Here is an 18,464-nt window from a genome sequence, read left to right on the forward strand (position 1 = left end):
ATTCATATTTTCCTTTCTTTGGAAGTACATTGAGAGGAACAGACTGCTCCAAAAGTTACCAGGTTAAAAAAAAAAATGTGTTCATTTGCTTTTTTTCCCCCTAAACCTTCTAGTTAAACGCTTGTTAGTACCTTGTTTCATTCTAGAATCCTAGTTCCCCTTAGAAAACAATGGACTTCTCTCAACAGTTTGAATCACCTCTTCTTTTGGCATCTCTCAAAGGTTTAACTTATTAGCTTCCTTTCCAACAACATGTTGACATTTGAATTGTGACATATTAGAACTTTTCGGTGGCTTCTCGGAAACAGTGAGGTTAAAGAGACAATATCCCGCAAGACCGTAAAATGGTACAATTGTCTGTGTTGGGGAATGCTGCAGAGACACACAAGTCAGATCACTGGAAGAAAGTATTATGATATCATTATTTCTTTGGCATCCACTATTTATCATGTCTCTTTTAATTCCATTTTAGATTTACTCAATCCAGTGTGAACAGTCCAAGAAACAAAAGAAAGTGATGGATACGTTGTAACCATATATTAGAAAGACAATTCTCTTTGCCGGGACATAGATCACTACTGTAATTTCCCTTTAAGTGTCCAAATTGTCATGCGAAGAATACTGAGTGCATAAAAAATAAAAGACACGGAAGAGTGTTGATGTTGGCTTTATTTACTGGAGGTAAAAGGTGACATTCCAGGCCACGAAAGGCAAGGCTAGGCAGTGTGGGTTTTAACTTCAGGGTGTTCTTTTCGATTTTAAGTGAATTTTTATGGTGCTCATGAAACTGAAGTTTGAAAAGATCTGGCAAGAGCCCGACCTAATGAGGGCAGATTCTGGGCATGCTTCCTCATATCACATAAGAATGTGCTTGAAATCCCATCTACCACCCTTAGAAATCCAGCGCTTTTTTTCAAGGTGTTGCTACCACTTGCCATTTCATCATATCTCATGTCTTTAGATCTTAAAGAGACTTAAGTAAAATTATGTCTTTCCTCTTATAATTGCAGTGGCCCCAAAGTATAATTTGAATACTTGGATTCAGAGATGTCCACATATAAAGCTGGTTTACGTCCTAGCAGTAATAATACACCAACAGGCATTTGGGAAGTGAGAGGAGGACTTTAAATGAAAACATAATGACAATTTGTTGCCTCAAAACAATTATGTGGGGGGAAAATGGAATGGAATGCTGGTGGAATCAAGCCTTTCAGAAAATAAGATGTCACAACTATGTTTTTATGTTATAAAATAGGTCTTTTAGGCAAATAAAAAATATAATTAAAAACCTAAGTGCTTTATGCAGTTTCTCCCGCAGGTTTGTCTATTAAGTATGCTCGACCATGCTTATAAAAATATAATTATAACATCTTTAAAATCAGTATATTCTCAAAACTTCAACTATATTGCAGCCCTATGAACTACAGGTCATCCGAGTTAGGTACCAGGAGCAAAGACACTATTAACATAACCTCTCTGTATTTTGTGTTTGAGAAAAATGGAAGGGAATCAGTTCCTCTGTTAAATTCCATAAAAGAGTTAACAGGTCTCTTCCATCAGGGGGTTTTATGGAAAAAACTATCTGGAACCAAAATAAAAATGTCCTGGATCTGGGATTCTGTGATGAATTCAACTCAAGTATTTAAAGAGGGACTCAAAAGTCTCAAACACTTAGAAAAAGTTGGAATGGATATAAAAAGGTTGTTGATTTATTATTTTGCTGGGTCTCTCAGAATGCTCTTTAAGAAGGGAAACAACTCCTCCCATTATAAGGTGAAAAATAGAGGAATAGGGCCTTACAGTCTAAAAAAAGAGGATTATATGAGAATTCCATTTTTTAAAAGTCATGATAAACATTTTAAAACTATGTTAACTCCTTTAGACTTTTCTTTTTGGTAGCTAACACACCAAAGTGCAGAAATACAACATGTTATGAACATGACCTAACTCATAGAAACTTTTGAAAGTTAAGATGGTCTTTTCATTCACAGAAAAAATATAATTTTCCCAATATCTTGCTGGACTCTTTTTAATATTTCCAGAGAGCTTTTTATCTTTATCCTTGTAAGTATGGATTTTATATCTGGATCTCTGAATACTTTAATTTATAAGAATAAATATTATGGTAAATGTTTTAACAGATCTTTATGTATTCTTTTATTTTTAAAACTTGCTAAAAACAACACACTAGTGGAATTTCTATAAATGTTTTTTAAAAATTCTAAATAATTCAGATATTTGAAGATAAAACTCGAAATCTCCCAAATTGTTCACTTTTACTACTGGTGAAATTCACAATTTAAGGCATAAATATAACATTATACACGTATATAGAAATTGGTTATTTGTTTTAATTTGTTTTAATCAAACCTTGTAATGAATGGTTCCAAATGTCAAAAGGATATCTGTTCAGTTAAGGCTAAGCTACAAGTGAAAGGCAGTGGCGATGTGGATTTGATTTAGCAAATTTAGACAGCCAAAAGTTATATTTTCATATAATGTTATATATAAGTACATATGTGCTTGGATATGTTATATATATTTTATATGTGATTTACAAATGTGATGAAGTATATGTTTGAGGGAACTTTTTAAAATCAGCAATTTATTGTATTAATATAAATTAATATTTAATGGCATATGATTAATTCTAATTATATATCATAAAAGTTATATATTTTATAAATTGCATATTATATGTAATATATGCTATATATAACAATTTATTATGTACAGTTGGAGCTGAAATTAATCATACTTTATTAAATATTCATTTTCTTTTGTTATTTAAGCCCAAGAGTACAGTCACTAAAGAAGGTATGGACACTATAAGCATTCTGATAGGAGAGGTAATAGGATATAAAAGACTTTCAGATTAATTCTCTTTTATACTGTCAGAGCCTGTGTTCAACCAAGTCCTCCATCAAACTGATGATGGCTACCATTTGTATTTATAAATGGTAATAATGTGGGTTCTTGTTTATAATCTTATAAAATAGAAAAATCTAGAATCTGTCAGACCAGACTTGCTGTCTGGTTTGCTATGCCTGGATCGATTTAAAGTATTACACTCACACTACTGAGACAGAAGAAAAATTCAGTGCACAAGAGGGAAAACAAGAAAGAAAGAAAACACATCATTTACTTTTAAAAAGATGAACAAGGACTCATTGTTATGAATTCCCGTTTATTTTTCCTGGTCAAGCACTGGAAGTTTTATTTATGCTTAATAGACTACATTTGGCATGTCTGAAAATGGCAGAAGTGTGAATTATGAGTGACCTTCAACCTATTCAGGAAGTTGTAATAATTGAAATAATAGAGAAATGTACTCCCTGCAAAATCTGTACTGAGACAACTTTTTCAGACTATTGCTGTCTTTTCTGTCTTTTCACTTTGAAGTAGATAGTTGATTCCTTCTCTCCCAACTACCACTATTCAGCCTGAATGCTTTATTTTCTACAGCTTCATACCAGTCTGAAACTAGGAAAAGGTGAATGGAGCTTTAACATTTAGAGGCTGGGTGGGAGGGGAGGTAAGTGACAGTTTGCACATCTGAACAGAGTCAATATTTGATATAAACACATCTGTCAGTCTTGGTGCTGCAGAGGTAACACCTAGCCCACAGAGACAACGCGTGCACACGTGCTGGCTTTAGGAAGGGTGCTCTAGACCCCTGATCTATCCACAGCGATGTGGAGAACCCCAATTCTGGAGGGCAGGAGTAGTGTCAAGTTTTTTCACCTCTAAAAGAAGGACCCTGTTACACATTCTAATCCTGATTAAAAAGAGATAACAAAAAGTGTATTCAGCAGACAGAGATTAATAATAGAATGTAAAGAAATTTGTCCAACAAAATGGAAACACTGTCATGGCCAAGCTTTGCTAAAGCAAACCATTCTTAGTTTCTCCAAAGACACAGTATTCTGAATTTGTCTTCAAGGTAACAGTATAAAGACTAGAAAATATTAACAGAGAAATATCAGGTACAGGTCTTGCTGTATCTGCTTTCAAACCAGAAATATATATAGATACACTAGCTACTTTCAGAACAAAAATATTAATGGAGAAGCCCCCCACACACACATTTTTATTTCTTCCATAATAACATGAAAAGAAAGCCAAGTATAATTTATTGGATGAAATAAAACAGAGAGAATTACTGTTGATTCTAGTTTGCAAGAATAGGGCAAGTGATAAAGATCCACTTATTATTAGACCTGGAGCTTGTTGTGTAACCAGCCTGGAAGTTTTGCAAGCATCCTGTTAAATAACCTCTAAAGATCAAGCTATAGACCCCGCAAGAAATATTCATTAGCCACCTGTCTTTAATGTGGCCATTTTGTCTGACTCTATGAAACTGATTATCCTCAACAGTTTCAGACTGCTCAAAAAGAGAGGAAACTAAAGATCTTTGGGTTTTTAACTAGGCTGGAGACATTTCTTGTGTTCTTAACCAACACGTTTTCCTCTTTGATGGCTTGTGATCTATTCTGACACCTAACTTTTTGGTGCTATTCCAGAAATAGCTAGACTCTGGTATGGGTGTGATGCTTTGAGATCCTCCTGTATATAAAATGTTGTGTACATACAAACATGAATTACTTAAAATGCACAGATCATCTTTTTAGTGAACTCACATGCTTTATCAATCTTCATAAAAATTCCTACCTTCTGTAGTGCTATGACAGGTCTGTGTGCTGGGCACAATTACATGATGGAAGCTTTTTTGGGGGGAGGGGATTTATTTGTTTTATCATGTGAATAGCAAATGACAAACTATGTCTGAGACAGTTTCATCTTCGGGTGAAGGAAGTAACTTATCAGCCAGACGACACCCCCTCAAAGTCCGCTTAGGCACCGTTCACAAAGCCAGTCTCTGGGTAATGCCAGCTGGCATTCATCTTAAAACAGCAGAGCATAACTTTGGTATAAAAGTGGAACTTGACTTAAAAACAAAGCAAAGAAAATGGCCAAAGCCAATAATTTTTAACATCAAAAGAGGTCATAGAAAATGCGGACAGAAATCCTTCTAAAGGAAGAGCAAATTAATGAATTACCTGACACTTGATGCAAACATGTTTAAAAAGTAGAAAGAGACTAAGATACTATATTCTGCTTTTATGTAGTTGATCTCCCCTGCTTTTTTGCACAAATTACATTAATTGAATGATGCAGGCATGCTTTTTTTTTCTAAAAGCCAAAGAAAATAACTTGATAATCGAGCCTATAATAAGCCTGCAATAATAATACTGTTGTAGTGTCCCAGGAGGCTGATAGCACCATTGACTTGGACCCAAGGAGAGGGAGGGCGGGTGTGCCACTCAGCCATGATGGTCCTGGAAGCAGTTAAAACTTTATAAGGTAAAGCACAAACGAGAACAATGCCTATTCCAGCTGAAAACACTGTAGGATCTTGCTGCTGTTCCTCAACCACAAGGGAGCTGGCAGCATCCCTTCAGGGAATTCTGACTATGCAGTCTCTGAGGGGCACTCTTTCTTCTAGGTCTTACTTCTTCAAAATATACATTGGGCATTAGATAATCTCTTATCGACGCATTTCGCTTTCTTTAGAGTGAACGGCAGACTTCTCTTGGTCTACTTACTAAATACCAGCTGTCAAGGGCCTGTTTAAAAATGAAAGGACTTATCACCTTGTGTAAATGACAAGATTAATAATGTCTTGGGTTCCTGAGAACTTTATTCCACTTGTAGACCATGTTAGGGCAGGCCAGGAGCTTGAATAAAAGTGTGTTCCTTTCTGTGGTGCAGAATACACACATAGCTATAAAACATTAGCCCAAAGTACATGCCCAGATCGCTCTTGGAATCATGAAAGGAAAGGTAAGTCTTGTGTCAGTCGAAAAAGTTCACTTTCATGAATAGGGCCTTAGCGATCTGTCTGATTACAACCAAAATGATTTCACCACGAAGAAGTATTAGAGGAAAACTTGTGTCTAGAGAGCTATTTCATAAGTACACTAAGCTTGTGAACATGTCCGAGATAAGAGCTGGCCTAATGGGAAGGTGGGTGTGGGTTGTGGATCTTCTTGCCTTTAATCTAGGTGATGGGTATGGCAACATGGAGGTCTGAGGAAACTTCTCCAAGAACGGAGGCAAAGGTGGGAGTGGGGTGAGGCCAAACCTAACACAACATGCCCTACCCATCCATCAGAATGGGTGTGAAAGTAAGGAATCGACAAGACGTCAAAAAAAAGGACATCAGAGAATCCAGATTTTAAAAAAACAAAACACTCAGTAAATCATCTAGGTGTTTGGTATACCTGACATTAGACATATGAGTGCTTTCATTTGTAATGAAACTTCTAAATAATTGATAAACGATTTTCATGCTTCCTCTGCACATTTGGTCCTCTTGAGGACCTCTTCTGGAAAGAACTTTCATCGTCCAACATTCTGCCTCTGCTCCTGCCCTGAGCTACTTCCCAGTGCCAGGCCTGTACCCACAACCAGGAACAAGTCAGACCGTTAAAATACAAAAATACTGTACTGAAGCATTGTCTCTCTCAGCAAATATTTCCAGCTAAAAGCTGTGCCATAGCAGTGTAGCTATGTAACACTGTAAAGAAACTTTATGGAATAAGGGAAAAGATAATTAGGATTTCAAGGATAAAGAACCTTGGGTGTTTTTAGTGGATCTACTCTTTTATGACTAGAGTGTGACTTAATTTACTAGTGTCTTTGGTGCAGCCTTCATTCACAAAGGTAAATTACTATAGTTAATATACTATTTTCAGGGGGGAATAAGGATATTAGTCAGAAGCTGCAGCTACTTAGAAATTATGGTTTATCAAGGGTGCCAGTGTTTTCAGAATTTCTATCTCCAAAAAAAGTCACTGCAACAATTCTGAAAACATGCAATAAAAAAGATATCTAAAAACAACAAACTTGAGTCTTCTAGGGAGCACTGTCAAGAAAGAAAGCTGCCACAAAGCTCACTCTGGCCTGGAAAAAAAAAATCTGCAATAAAACAACTTGCAGAATTCTATTGGAAGATTTAAACTCAGGAAAATCCCCTCAAATAAAATGCTTGTAGAGAGGTATTAGGAAAATGTTCACTGAATAGCCTTTGTTTTTATGATACAAAACAGATTACATCCTTTATCAACTTTACCTGAAAATCAAAATCCAGGCTGTTTCTAAGTACTTCATCACCCCCAAACAAATCAAATATGAGTTTTACCCAGGATGCATGTTCTGACTGTACCACTATTACCAAACTGCATTATCATCTTCAGCAGACACATTCTTTCTGTTTTACAAAACTCCTTCACATCATTATAAAACTGATCCAAATTGACTAAACTTGATCTTTAATAAAAGAATTTTTAAAAATGCATATCTTTGCAAAAGTAAAGATATGTAATTTATACCCTCTTTTTTATTTTAGGTCATCTTTTCTTCGCTAGGTAACCTAATTATCACAGTGTCTAGCTTGTAGTTGAACGATTCCTCCAAAATTCTTCTTTTTTATAGTCCTGGACTTATTTAAAATTCATTTTATAAACTTGAGCTGTATCTAAGAATCAGAGCAAAGAGAAACACTTTTTACAGTTTCTGGTCGAGTGCTTCATTCCCTTTTGTGTTGGGCAGGTGAGTTGATGTTGTTCATGTTTCATAATTACTCCTGATCTAGGGTGTCTCTTTATACCTGGATATTAAATATCTCACACAATGGGAGTGTTCATTAAGTGATGAGTTATGCTTATTCACCATTTGGCAGCTCCTATTCCTCACGGAAAAGAGTGAAAAAATAGACCTAGAGAACCTCTTTAGTCAGCTCTTTTATCATTCACATTTCAAAGCTGACTGGAATTGCCAGTCTTAAATGACTTTTAGAAAAGATGCATATAGACTTAAAGATGAGTATGTTTATAATATATACATACACTATTTTGGTGTCTGCTCTCTTTTGTAAACTGGGTTAAGTATGATTGTATGCATATATGCCTATCACACAAATCTGACTTTTACTTCTGACTTTCTTCTCTTGTTTATGGGTGAACTTACTTGACCATATAATGTCAATTTCACAACTATGTTATTTGATATGCACTCTGTTACCATTTTAGATTTCTGCCAGCATAATACGTAAGTTTAAAATGAGAACTTACAGAAATAATAGTATATGTCTAATATTGGTCTTTTATGATTTTCCTAATTAGCTAGTTTCCTTGATTCTTCAGTTAAAATACATAAACATGTTATTCATTAAGATATGAGACCAGCATATTTTCTTTTGAAAGCAATGCATTTTACAATGTGAACCTCAAAAGTAACCACATGAAAATTATAAATGCCTACTCTAATAAGCAAACTAATTCATACTTATGAATAACAAAATAGTTTCCCTTTTTAATGTAATCACAACTCCCAAGGACAAAAGCATATTTATAAAAAAAATTTAGACATAAATATTAAATGAAAAAAAATACATTATCCACAAGTCTCATTCTTCAAACCATCTTTTCACCAGTCCTACAACAGTTTTGTCTGTTTAAGGAACTAGCTCTTATTGTCAGTAAATATGAATACCAAATAATTACTATGATATAATTATATTATTTCATCTTAAAACTGCCTTTTGAGGAGTTCAAGTTACTTTTTAAAGAAACATCACATGCACAATTCATCCATTTATAATACCTAGGTATTTCCCACATCGACAAAATAGTCAGTGCTCAAAAAATGTTTGTTGTTGATGGTGACAGTAACTCATATGATAGACTTGGGATATTTTCTGTTCATAAGCAATAGGTAATTTAATAATGACCTACTTTGTTCCAATAATGCCTCTTGTTTTCTTACGGCAAGGGAAAAAACGATTGGTTTATTACTTTTGATATACGTTGAAGATTTTTAAATGATTCCCATTTAAAGTGAATTTTATAATTTACTACCTCTTATACAAGTTAGTCAGTAAAAATTATCTGGTAGCTGGTAAAATGCCAAAGAATAATCTCATAACAATGATTGAAATAGAGTCATAGACCATATGATGCTAGCATTACTTACCAGCTTTCAATTGGAAACATCTAATTTAAACTTTTCTTTTTCTTGGTGGTGATTTTTATAGTAGATTTGCCAAGCAACCAATTTAATATGATCTTTGAAACATACTTGATTTAGGTAACCATTGGTTTAAAAGAAATAAATGATGATAGTATAATTATAATCTAACCCAATGATGTTTATAAAACACAAATTAACAGGTTGAACTTCTTGTTGTTTTAGGTATTATCATACTAAGTTACAAGATTCATAACCTTACTTTATTGAGTGCAAAATATGTTTCATGATATTTTCATGATCTTGTTTCATAGTCATTGTTATTAAAGTTAACCTCATTGCATGAGCTTCCATAAAGCAATTTCCAGCAGTGATACTTTCAAACTATTCACATCAACAACAACAGAAAATGTATTTGATTAATCTAAAAGTGTTTCTTGTTTATAATTAAGCAAACCAAATGCACAATCAGATAAGCGCACACATAGATCATACATCTATATCTTCATACTATTTAAAATAAAATCTATATATTTCAAGTGTATCACTTGCAATTTCTGCAAAAATTCAGTGTTCTTGATTAGTTCAGTACTTTGTATGAATGACTCCTTATTATGAAGGCAAAGAAAAACTGGTAAAGAATAACTATTAATAAGTAGTATTCAGTTTTTAAATCATTCAGTCATACACAGACGACTAGAGCATTTCTGAAGTTTTACTAGCACAAAGTAAAGAAACTACCCAAAAAAGAAGTACTGAAAGAAAGTAATACTGAAAATTACTTTATTCTGCATCTTATATTTGGGCATTACCTTTCACCATATCAAAAAACAGGCCACAAGGGTCTACTGCAACTCACTGTTATTTTTATTCTTCAGGCTTCACTGATACTTTAGTGCTCTCCAAGAAAGACAAGAAAATCTTTACAACATACCTGATCATTTATCTGGCATGCAACGAGGTTGTGCTGATCATAACAGCCAGCGAACCTGATGTACTTGAGCCAGCTTCCTACATCTGGTTGACTAGCATCTATGCAGAACTTCACATTGCAAAACTCATCTAAGATCTAGAAAGAAGAAGATGAGAACAATCGATTTCTATATCAGTTCATTCATTAGAATAATTAATTGCTTGAAAATATTTTATTCAAATGTATGTTTCCTACTTCGAATCCTTATGAGGAAAGAAGTCAGACATCATGCACATTAATACAGAAGGAATAATAGTAAGTTATCTTAGAAGTGGCAGTGGTACTGCTTTTAAAGGAACAAAGCAATTGTAAATTACTACAGAAACTGATCAATTGGTTTCAAAAATGTCAGATTCCTTATTTTGCATAAAAGAGTGCTATTTTGTCCAACGTGATTTTTACAAAAAAAAATATTGAACACCATATATTAGCATAATATTTCTAAACTGTAGAAGTCAATATTTTATGTTAAGATAGTCTTCCCTTGTAAGCATATACTTTCACATTTTTGTACTTTAATGCAATTTAAAACTTTAATCTAAATATTGTCAAATTCCTTTTTAGTTTGTATTGCACTACAATGAAACAAATCACACCCTTATCTGAAGAAGAGAGTAAGATCTGTCTCATTGATGCTACTGACCAAAGAAAAACAAATGAAAATAAATAATTGGTAAACACTTGTGCAAAATATGTCAACCTAAAGTTTTAGGTACCCTATGCCAATGCATATTTCAGTTTAATGTTTTGTAAGTTAAACACCAAAACTGGCTTGTGAACAAGTAAAAAATATATACAAATATTGTAATAAATTGCCATCATTATATATGGTTATGTATTGTTATTTTTCATGAAATTTTACATTTGACCTATGTTAAATATTAATTACTACTCAGGATACCTATTAAACTAAAACTGAAATGGGAAATGTCCATTTTTAAAGTTGTGTCTACTTAAAGGAGGCTATTCAGATTCACTAGCAGCAATGTTGTTAAACACCAATATTAAAAGCTGCAGAGTTGTTGACCTGATGGTGAATAACTAGAAAGTCTGGTAATGTTAATGTCAATCAGTTAACCCAAACCTGAGGACGTTTCCTATCAAAGACTAAACACTATAGTCCAGAACATTAATTGATGAATTAAATAACCCCCTCCCCCTCAGAACTCTGCTGTATCTATACCTGTAAAAGTTAAAACTAAACTCTGGTGTGTATAGACCAAAAGCAATTTTGCACAGAATTCAGGTAATCACTCAGTTACAGATTCAAGTGGTTAACTCACCACAAACTTCAAGAAGCCCAGTGCTCTGAGGGCCCTAGTCAAGAGGCATTATGAATATGCCTTTGGCCATGAGGCAATTAAAGGGCAGTAAGTAGTCCCATAATTTTAAAAAGAAAAATTGAAACATAAGATAGGAGTAATAATTGCTACACACACACACACACACACACATCCACACACATCAAGTCTTTTTCAAGGACACCTTTCACACTAAGAACAACACAAAATCTATATTAAATAGCCTCTCTAGTGAGAACAGATTTGAACAATTTCTCATTGATAAAATTACAAACTTTAAGCTGTTTTCTTCAACTCTCAATGCTGAGCAGCTTAAATGGCAACTTGAGATTCACCCTCTCCTCAGATGTCTGGAAGTATTATAAATAACAACAGCAATACACACTTTAAAATAGTAAAAGGTTGGGGTTGTTGTTTTGTTTTTTGGTTTGTTTGATTTCTGGTTGATCTTTGTTGTTTATTTTCTTCACTAGCGGGAGGAAAAAATAAAAGCGGTTCTACTGACACACTAGAGAAATATTTAATGAAGGAAATAGGGTGAAGTCAGTGAAATGCAACACCAGTTCCATTTCATATTTGCAGAAAGACGTGGAAAACTTGTTAATTTCAAAGTCAAAAATCATCTATCCCCCTAGCTCTCCAGCATTCCCTTTTTGCGAGGGCAGAGAGTTAAGTATTGCATATACTGCACATAAAAATACTAGGTGTAATTTTACTCCGTGTTAACATTATTGCCATTGCCACTGTCAACAGTGAAATTAATTTAAAAACAGGTTCATTTCCAAAGAATGTCTTTTTACATATATGTAATATGATTATTCAAATATTTCACCAACATATTAACTTTCTTACTCCCTGTATTCTTGCCCCAAGACAAAAGCTTAACTTTCTCCAGAAACCTTTCCCCCCCCCACCCCGCCCCCGACCCCGGGTGAATTATTCGCTTTTGATTTGCTAACAGAACTGCATTTGTCTCCCAAATGTCTTAATCGTCTCGGAAATCTTGAATAAAATAAAGTAACAACACATCTTCCGTCATTTCATCTAACACACTCCTGTGTTTTTAAAAGCTGTCAAGTTCCAAAGATAGCTTAAAAAAAAAAAAAAAAAAAGAATTCCCTTTAGGTGGACTTTAGAGAAAGGCCCTTTCAAAAAACCAACAGCGAAAGAAAAAAAAAAAAAAAATCCCCACAACCTAGCCAAAGGGTCCGAATGTGACTTTCTCGCGAAGCACCACACGATGTTGGACAGCAAAGCTGTTACTTGGCAAGGTGGAACTCGGCCGAAAGCGGCTCCAAAGTCGCGTGGCCGGTGCCAGGAATTCAGATTTTGGCAACCCCACCTTCTGCGTCCCTGATACCGACGGACAGACACACGGAGGGAGGGGAAAGAGGAGAAGAGCGCGAGGAAAGGAGGGCCGACAGCCGGCAGAGAGACCCACCGAAGGCCGGACGACCCACCCCGGAGACGCGTCCAGACCGCACCGGTGCACAGAAGGAACAAGGAAATCGGCAGTCCCGGCAACGTAGATAAGCACAGGGCTCCGCGAGACAGCGGGCAAGTAGGAAAAGAAGCCTGGGGGGCGGGGGGCGCCCCGGAGAAGGGGTGCCAAGGCAGGAAACTGTCCCAAGTAACAAACTATGCACATCGCCAAGACTTTTTTTAAGTGAGTTCTCTTACCTTAAGATTTCTATGGCCTCAACTCAGCAATAAAAGGCAATCACAGAAGAATTAAAACAAACAAAATAATCGGCAGCCCCCAGCTTTCCTGCACGAAAATCCTTTCATACGATCCCGAGCCACATTTCGAGAGGTTTAAAAAAAAAAAAAAAAAAAAAAAAACCAGCCTCGAGTCTCGATTTCCGAATGGTCTTTGATAACTTTGTCCGTCTCTAGGATCTGCTCGCCAGGACCACGCGTTTCAGATTTATTGTCCGCCAACAGTGTATTTTTAAGACCAGAAATGAAGTCTCAGCTTGTCTGGGTGACCCGAGTTTGGTGTGTTTTGGCTTTTTTCCCCCTTCCTAAATGAGCTCCGAGGTATTCCTTCTGGTTCACATCACCTCCCTCTTTTCTCACTTTCTCTTGCTCTTATCAGCCCGATGTGTAATGAAAGTTATCTGAAACCCACTAAAACTTCTTCCACTTCTCTCTCCCGGTTCCAAAGGGGTGGGGGGGTGGGGAGAGATACAGGCAGGAGGAGGAGAGTTTGAAAAGGTGGGGGGCCTGGGGAGGCGAGGGGAGCTCTAGCCCCCTTTCTGATCCTCCGCTGCGCCTTTCCTGGTCGTAGACCCTCACGGGATCGTCCCCTTTCGCAACTCCTAGCTCAGCCGCCGGGTTTCTATTTCATGAACTGTCTCTTTAAAGAGGATCTGCTCGGCCATCCAGAAAGAACCCGGGGCGAGGGAGAAAGGGAGCTATCTCCCGCCGCCCCAGAGTGATCGGAAGCCAGACGGGCTCCTCTTTCAGTAAATTTTTAAAGTGACAGCAGCCTCCTCTGGCGGGAGAGGTCACAAAAAGGTCGCTAAGACTCAGTCCTATAGGGTTAGACTGATTACGGATGCACCATCCCCCTTAAACATGTAGATTTCTCCGGGTAAACAACCAATGGGGAGATCTCGCCAGGCAGGATTTCTTTCCCCAGGGAAATATCCTCTGTTTAGGTGTCCTGAAAGCACAAGTGTAAGTGTGTGTGTGTGTGTGTGTGTGTGTGTGTGTGTGTGTGTGTGTGTGTGTGTGTGTGTATGGGGGGATGGGAGTGATGGGGTGGAAAAATGTTTTCGGGGTGTGAGGGTGTGCGCTCCCGAGAATGGGGGTGGGTTGCTGGAGGGGGTGAAGATGAGGTTTAAAGAAAGAGACTGTGGCTCATGCTAAATATCATTAGTTTAGAAATTCTCAGGAAACAGTAGCCTCAAAAGTTGGGAAAGACGTTTCCAGGTTTTTTGCTAAGTATTTATTATTATCATTGAAATTCGTACTCTATTCCCTCCAGGTTAGCAGAAGAGCACGCTACTTTTTAAATCATATTTTTCTCAGAAGGACTTTAAAAATCCGAAACATTATTTGCATATAACCTCCCCAGATAGCTTATTCTGGGCCGAGAGAGGTTGAGGATTGTTTCGTGAGTTTTTGTCATATTCTTTAATACATTAACTAAAACATCATGAACGCCCCAAAGTGGAATTAAGAAATTTTGATAACTCAGATTATTTTTTAACTTTTAACCCCATGAATGTTGTTTGAGGGGACAAGTAATACCCGGTGATTAATGATTTTCTAATATATATGTTCTGTTTTTATCAACACATTCCAGAAACAACACTGGAAGAAAGACTATAGGGAATGCATGGCAAATAAAAGTGTCTATGGATTTACTTTAGCCAAGCTTATACATTTTAGTGAAATCCACCGGTTAAATGAAAATAAACGCTTTTTTATCACAAACTCCATTCATAAAAACAAATGGGCAAAATCCAACTTAGCCCAACAATGGAAAGTTAAGCAAAGTAAGCGAGTCAAGGGATACTTGAGGGGGCGGGGTGAAGAGAGAGGATGGAAAGCGCATTTATGTTCCACTTCATCTGCACACGGAGAGACGGTGCAAGTCCCTTTTTGTTTTCTCTAAGTGCAAATAGACGTGTAAATCTAGTCGATCTATATTTCCCCAAAATGCTGATTTAAAAACAAAAATAGTAACAAAAGGGAGGGATGTGGGGAGGGGGAGAAAATGACATGAAGTGGTGACTAATTCGTTTCGGTGGCCTGTTATCTGTGACATTGAACTGTTATTTCAGATAATGGCCATTGTTTGAGGGAAAATCGCACAGCAGTGGTAGGTAGGACAGGAAAAATCCTTTGTAAATAACCTAAAACCCGGTCAGATATTCCCATAGAGTTCGGCGCTTGAGAACCTTTAAGAGCTCCCGGTTTGCTGCCATTGATTTCCTGCCCTTCCTCAACTTGCCCATTGTAGGAGACTTTTTTTTTTTTTTTAATTTAGCCATAAATTGGACCGGCTCGAGCTATGAGCTGTTCTATTTTCTTCCTGTCAGGATGAGGGATTTGTTTTATGATGCATTGTGTATTAAATACAAGTAATCTGGGGAACCGATTGCTTCAGACAGTGCGGCCTGATCAGGGGGTCTGAGAGAGCTCAACGCCCCAGACCCCCGCCCTAGCCTCTGGCCCCCGCCCCCTTGCCCTTTACAAAGCTGCTCTGAAAAGGAGGAAATGGTGGTGGATAAACAAAAGTTCGTATGGAATCAGTGGCAGCTCCTGGCTAAATTAGGATTTCGTGGAAAGGGCCTCCGAGTTTTTCCCCTTATATTGGGTTCGGGTGGGGGAGGCGGGGCGACTTTCAAGGTCTGGGTACTTGCAGATGCGTCAGCCCGCCGGTAGATGGCGCTGTGACCCGGATTAAGTCGCGGCGCCTGCGGCCTCCAGCCACCCAGGTGAACCGACTGCCGACCGCCGGGCGCGGGCAGCTGGGCTCTGCCCTCCGCCTCGCGCGCGATCCCAAGCCTTCCGGAGCCTCAAGCCCGTACCGATGCACCCTGCAGTCCAGACCGGCAGACACCAACTTGAGCTAAGGCTATTTCTGTGCATCAAATTCGCTTCCCCAGACAAAGCCAAAAGAGTTAACACTTTCTCTCTGAGTCCTTGAAAGATTGATCTAGAGAGTTAGGCGATTATTTAACCTCATCATTATTATTTTATTAATATCATCATCAGTCTTGTTCTCCACTGAATAACTTGTGAGAAAGACTGAAAGGCCTGGGCAAACATCAAATCTCAATTTTACTTCTCTCTTTCCTTCCCCCACCCACCCCTCCCCTCTGATTATAATACCTTCACGGAAAGGCAATCACCTCGCTTTTTCCTGACGACACAACTTGAAGTTTAAAAATGGGGTCCTGAAATGCGAGAGTAACTAGAAGAGCCTTAATTCTCATGAAAGGAGCCTCTGGCTATTTCAGTAATAACCCTTTAGGAGAAGACCCCGTCCTGCCTCTCCTGATCAGAAGTGACCTGGAGAGAGAGGAGCCGGAGGGCCGGGAGGAAAAGGTTTTCTCAGGGGGGCTTGCTTTTCTCCCCGTTAACTCGCTCTCCATCAGGAGGTTTCTAAAACAATAAATAAATATAAGGAGACAAATACCACCACCAATTTCCTTGATTCCTTGGGATTTCTGGTGAAATCTGTTTACAGTAGTTCCCAGTTACAAATTAATCTGCAAAAGCTGCTGTCTGCTCAGCGGTAATCAGTAACATGCGGGTTCTGCAGTGTTTAGCGTTGCCCTTGAAATGGGCTATTAAAAATAATGGTTTTACTATAATCTCAAACCAGCTTTAATTTGCAAACATGTATCAGCACAGATGATCTAAATATTAAGGGGACATAATAGAACATACAACAAATGTACAGCTTAAAAGCAGGGAGTGATTTGTCACACATAGAATGACTTGTCTGCAATGCTTTTAAAAAAGAATCATATTTTCAGAACGTTTTCCCAAAAAGACTGATTGATTTTTCTGCCCTGTTCTGTTAATTGTTGTTTACCAGGGAAAAGGCATTGGAAGATACGAGGTTGGAGTGTGACTTGATAGATTTTCTGGGAGCTGCAAAGATCCACCTTTGGCTGATGGAAGGGTTGGCGTGGGAGAGGTTAGTGTGTTTTCTTCCTGGTCTGAAAAGGGCATAAACCCTCCTCAGGCCCCTTCCTTCCTCCCCCCATCTGCGTGGACTGCAGAATCTTGAAAAGATTCAAAGATTGCCAATAAGGCCACTGGCTCTGCCTTCATTGTGTAACTGTTTATTTAAAATAAGTAATATATTAGTTAAAGCAGTAAGAAGTTAGTGCTCCAGTATTCAAGTGATTCCCACAAGACTGTAAGCTGATGCCTCTTTTAAGCCTTAAACTTCATGGTTGTCCCTGAAGTAAAAGTTCTGCTAATGGAGACCCTATGGGCATGGTACATTCCAGCACATCATTAAAGGAAAGAAAAGCAGTCCAGCCAAAGCCAGATGAAATGACTGCACTGTCCACTTTTAATAGGCTTCCTGTGGACAAACAGCCCTGTAACACTCTGCAGAGGACAATATTTAAAAACAAGACAACTTGCTGGCAGTTTTCAATACCATAAAGTTAATAAAGTATGTTCCCATTCACCCTGACATTATGTTTTTAGTTTATAGAGGAAGGCACTTTATAACCTCAGCCTAAGTAGAGTTCCCTTAATTCTGCAGTTTTGGCTTTCTTGAGGAGGCTAAATATACACTGAACTCCAAGCCTGACATTTTTGTTTTAACACTGTTTTTTTTTTTTTTTCTTTTTTTAAGCTTTTCAAGAACATACAAGTGCATTTTTACATTGCTCAAGTGCAGTTTCATTCATGGAGATCCTGTTAAATCCTGCTGCATACAGTTCACGTCAAGAAGCATGAAATAATCTGAGAAATTGACATTTGGCTGAACAATAACTGCTTGCTAATTAAATTAGCTTCATGTCTGGATATTGATGTGTGTTTAAAAAGAAAATCAATGCTTTCTTTTCCATGTCAGAATAGGATTTTGTAAAATCTTACCTAACTTAACTGAGACAAAGATAAGAAAAAAAATACAAGTGCATCTTTAGGACTCAAGAGACTTCCCACTAATTTACATATAAATATTTCTCCCAATACAGAAGCTCCAATTTGCCTCTCTTCTTTCCTTGCCCCAAATTCTTGACCACTGACAATTTTTTCTCTCAAATCTTTTCATTTAATAGGTAAACCTTGTAATGAAACATGTTTAGACAAGACAAACTGGATTGGAAAGCCGTGGAATCAAAGAGAATATTTTGTTTAATTTTAATTTATACGTTTTAATCAGAGTAGTCCACAAGCTTGACTCCCTAAACCTGAAAGTGAATTCTGTGATGCTGGGTAGGTAGATACAGCAAGAGTGGTGCACAATAAGAATTTACAAACAAAAAGAGCTCTGAATGTCTGAATGTCGGATCACCAACATACATTATCACCACTGCTAGGGAGAGAGATTTCTGGTTCCTTTTGATGACCTTTGTCTGATTTTTTTCTTTTTAATCTATACGGGTGGGGGAACTGTTTAAAAAAAAGAAAGAAAGAAAGAAAGAAAAGAAAAGAGGAAATTAAAGGTAAAA

General features: G+C 37.3%; 1 protein-coding gene across 12 annotated transcripts in view; it reads right to left on the reverse strand.

Annotated features, from left to right (window-relative positions):
* MECOM (MDS1 and EVI1 complex locus) overlaps positions 1–18,464 on the reverse strand; it is a 606,212-nt gene that overhangs the window by 52,715 nt on the left and 535,033 nt on the right. For 10 of the 12 annotated variants that reach the window (XM_061168278.1, XM_061168285.1, XM_061168277.1 and 7 more), the window contains one exon: positions 9,965–10,099. In XM_061168278.1, the coding sequence (XP_061024261.1) occupies positions 9,965–10,099 (135 nt within the window). Of the gene's footprint in view, positions 1–9,964; positions 10,100–12,745; positions 12,843–12,984; positions 13,445–18,464 lie in introns of those variants that run through there. The other 2 variants (XM_061168286.1, XM_061168287.1) reach the window with 2 other exon arrangements.

Source organism: Dama dama, chromosome 19 (genome assembly GCF_033118175.1).
Source record: "Dama dama isolate Ldn47 chromosome 19, ASM3311817v1, whole genome shotgun sequence".
NCBI classification, from domain to species: domain Eukaryota; kingdom Metazoa; phylum Chordata; class Mammalia; order Artiodactyla; family Cervidae; genus Dama; species Dama dama.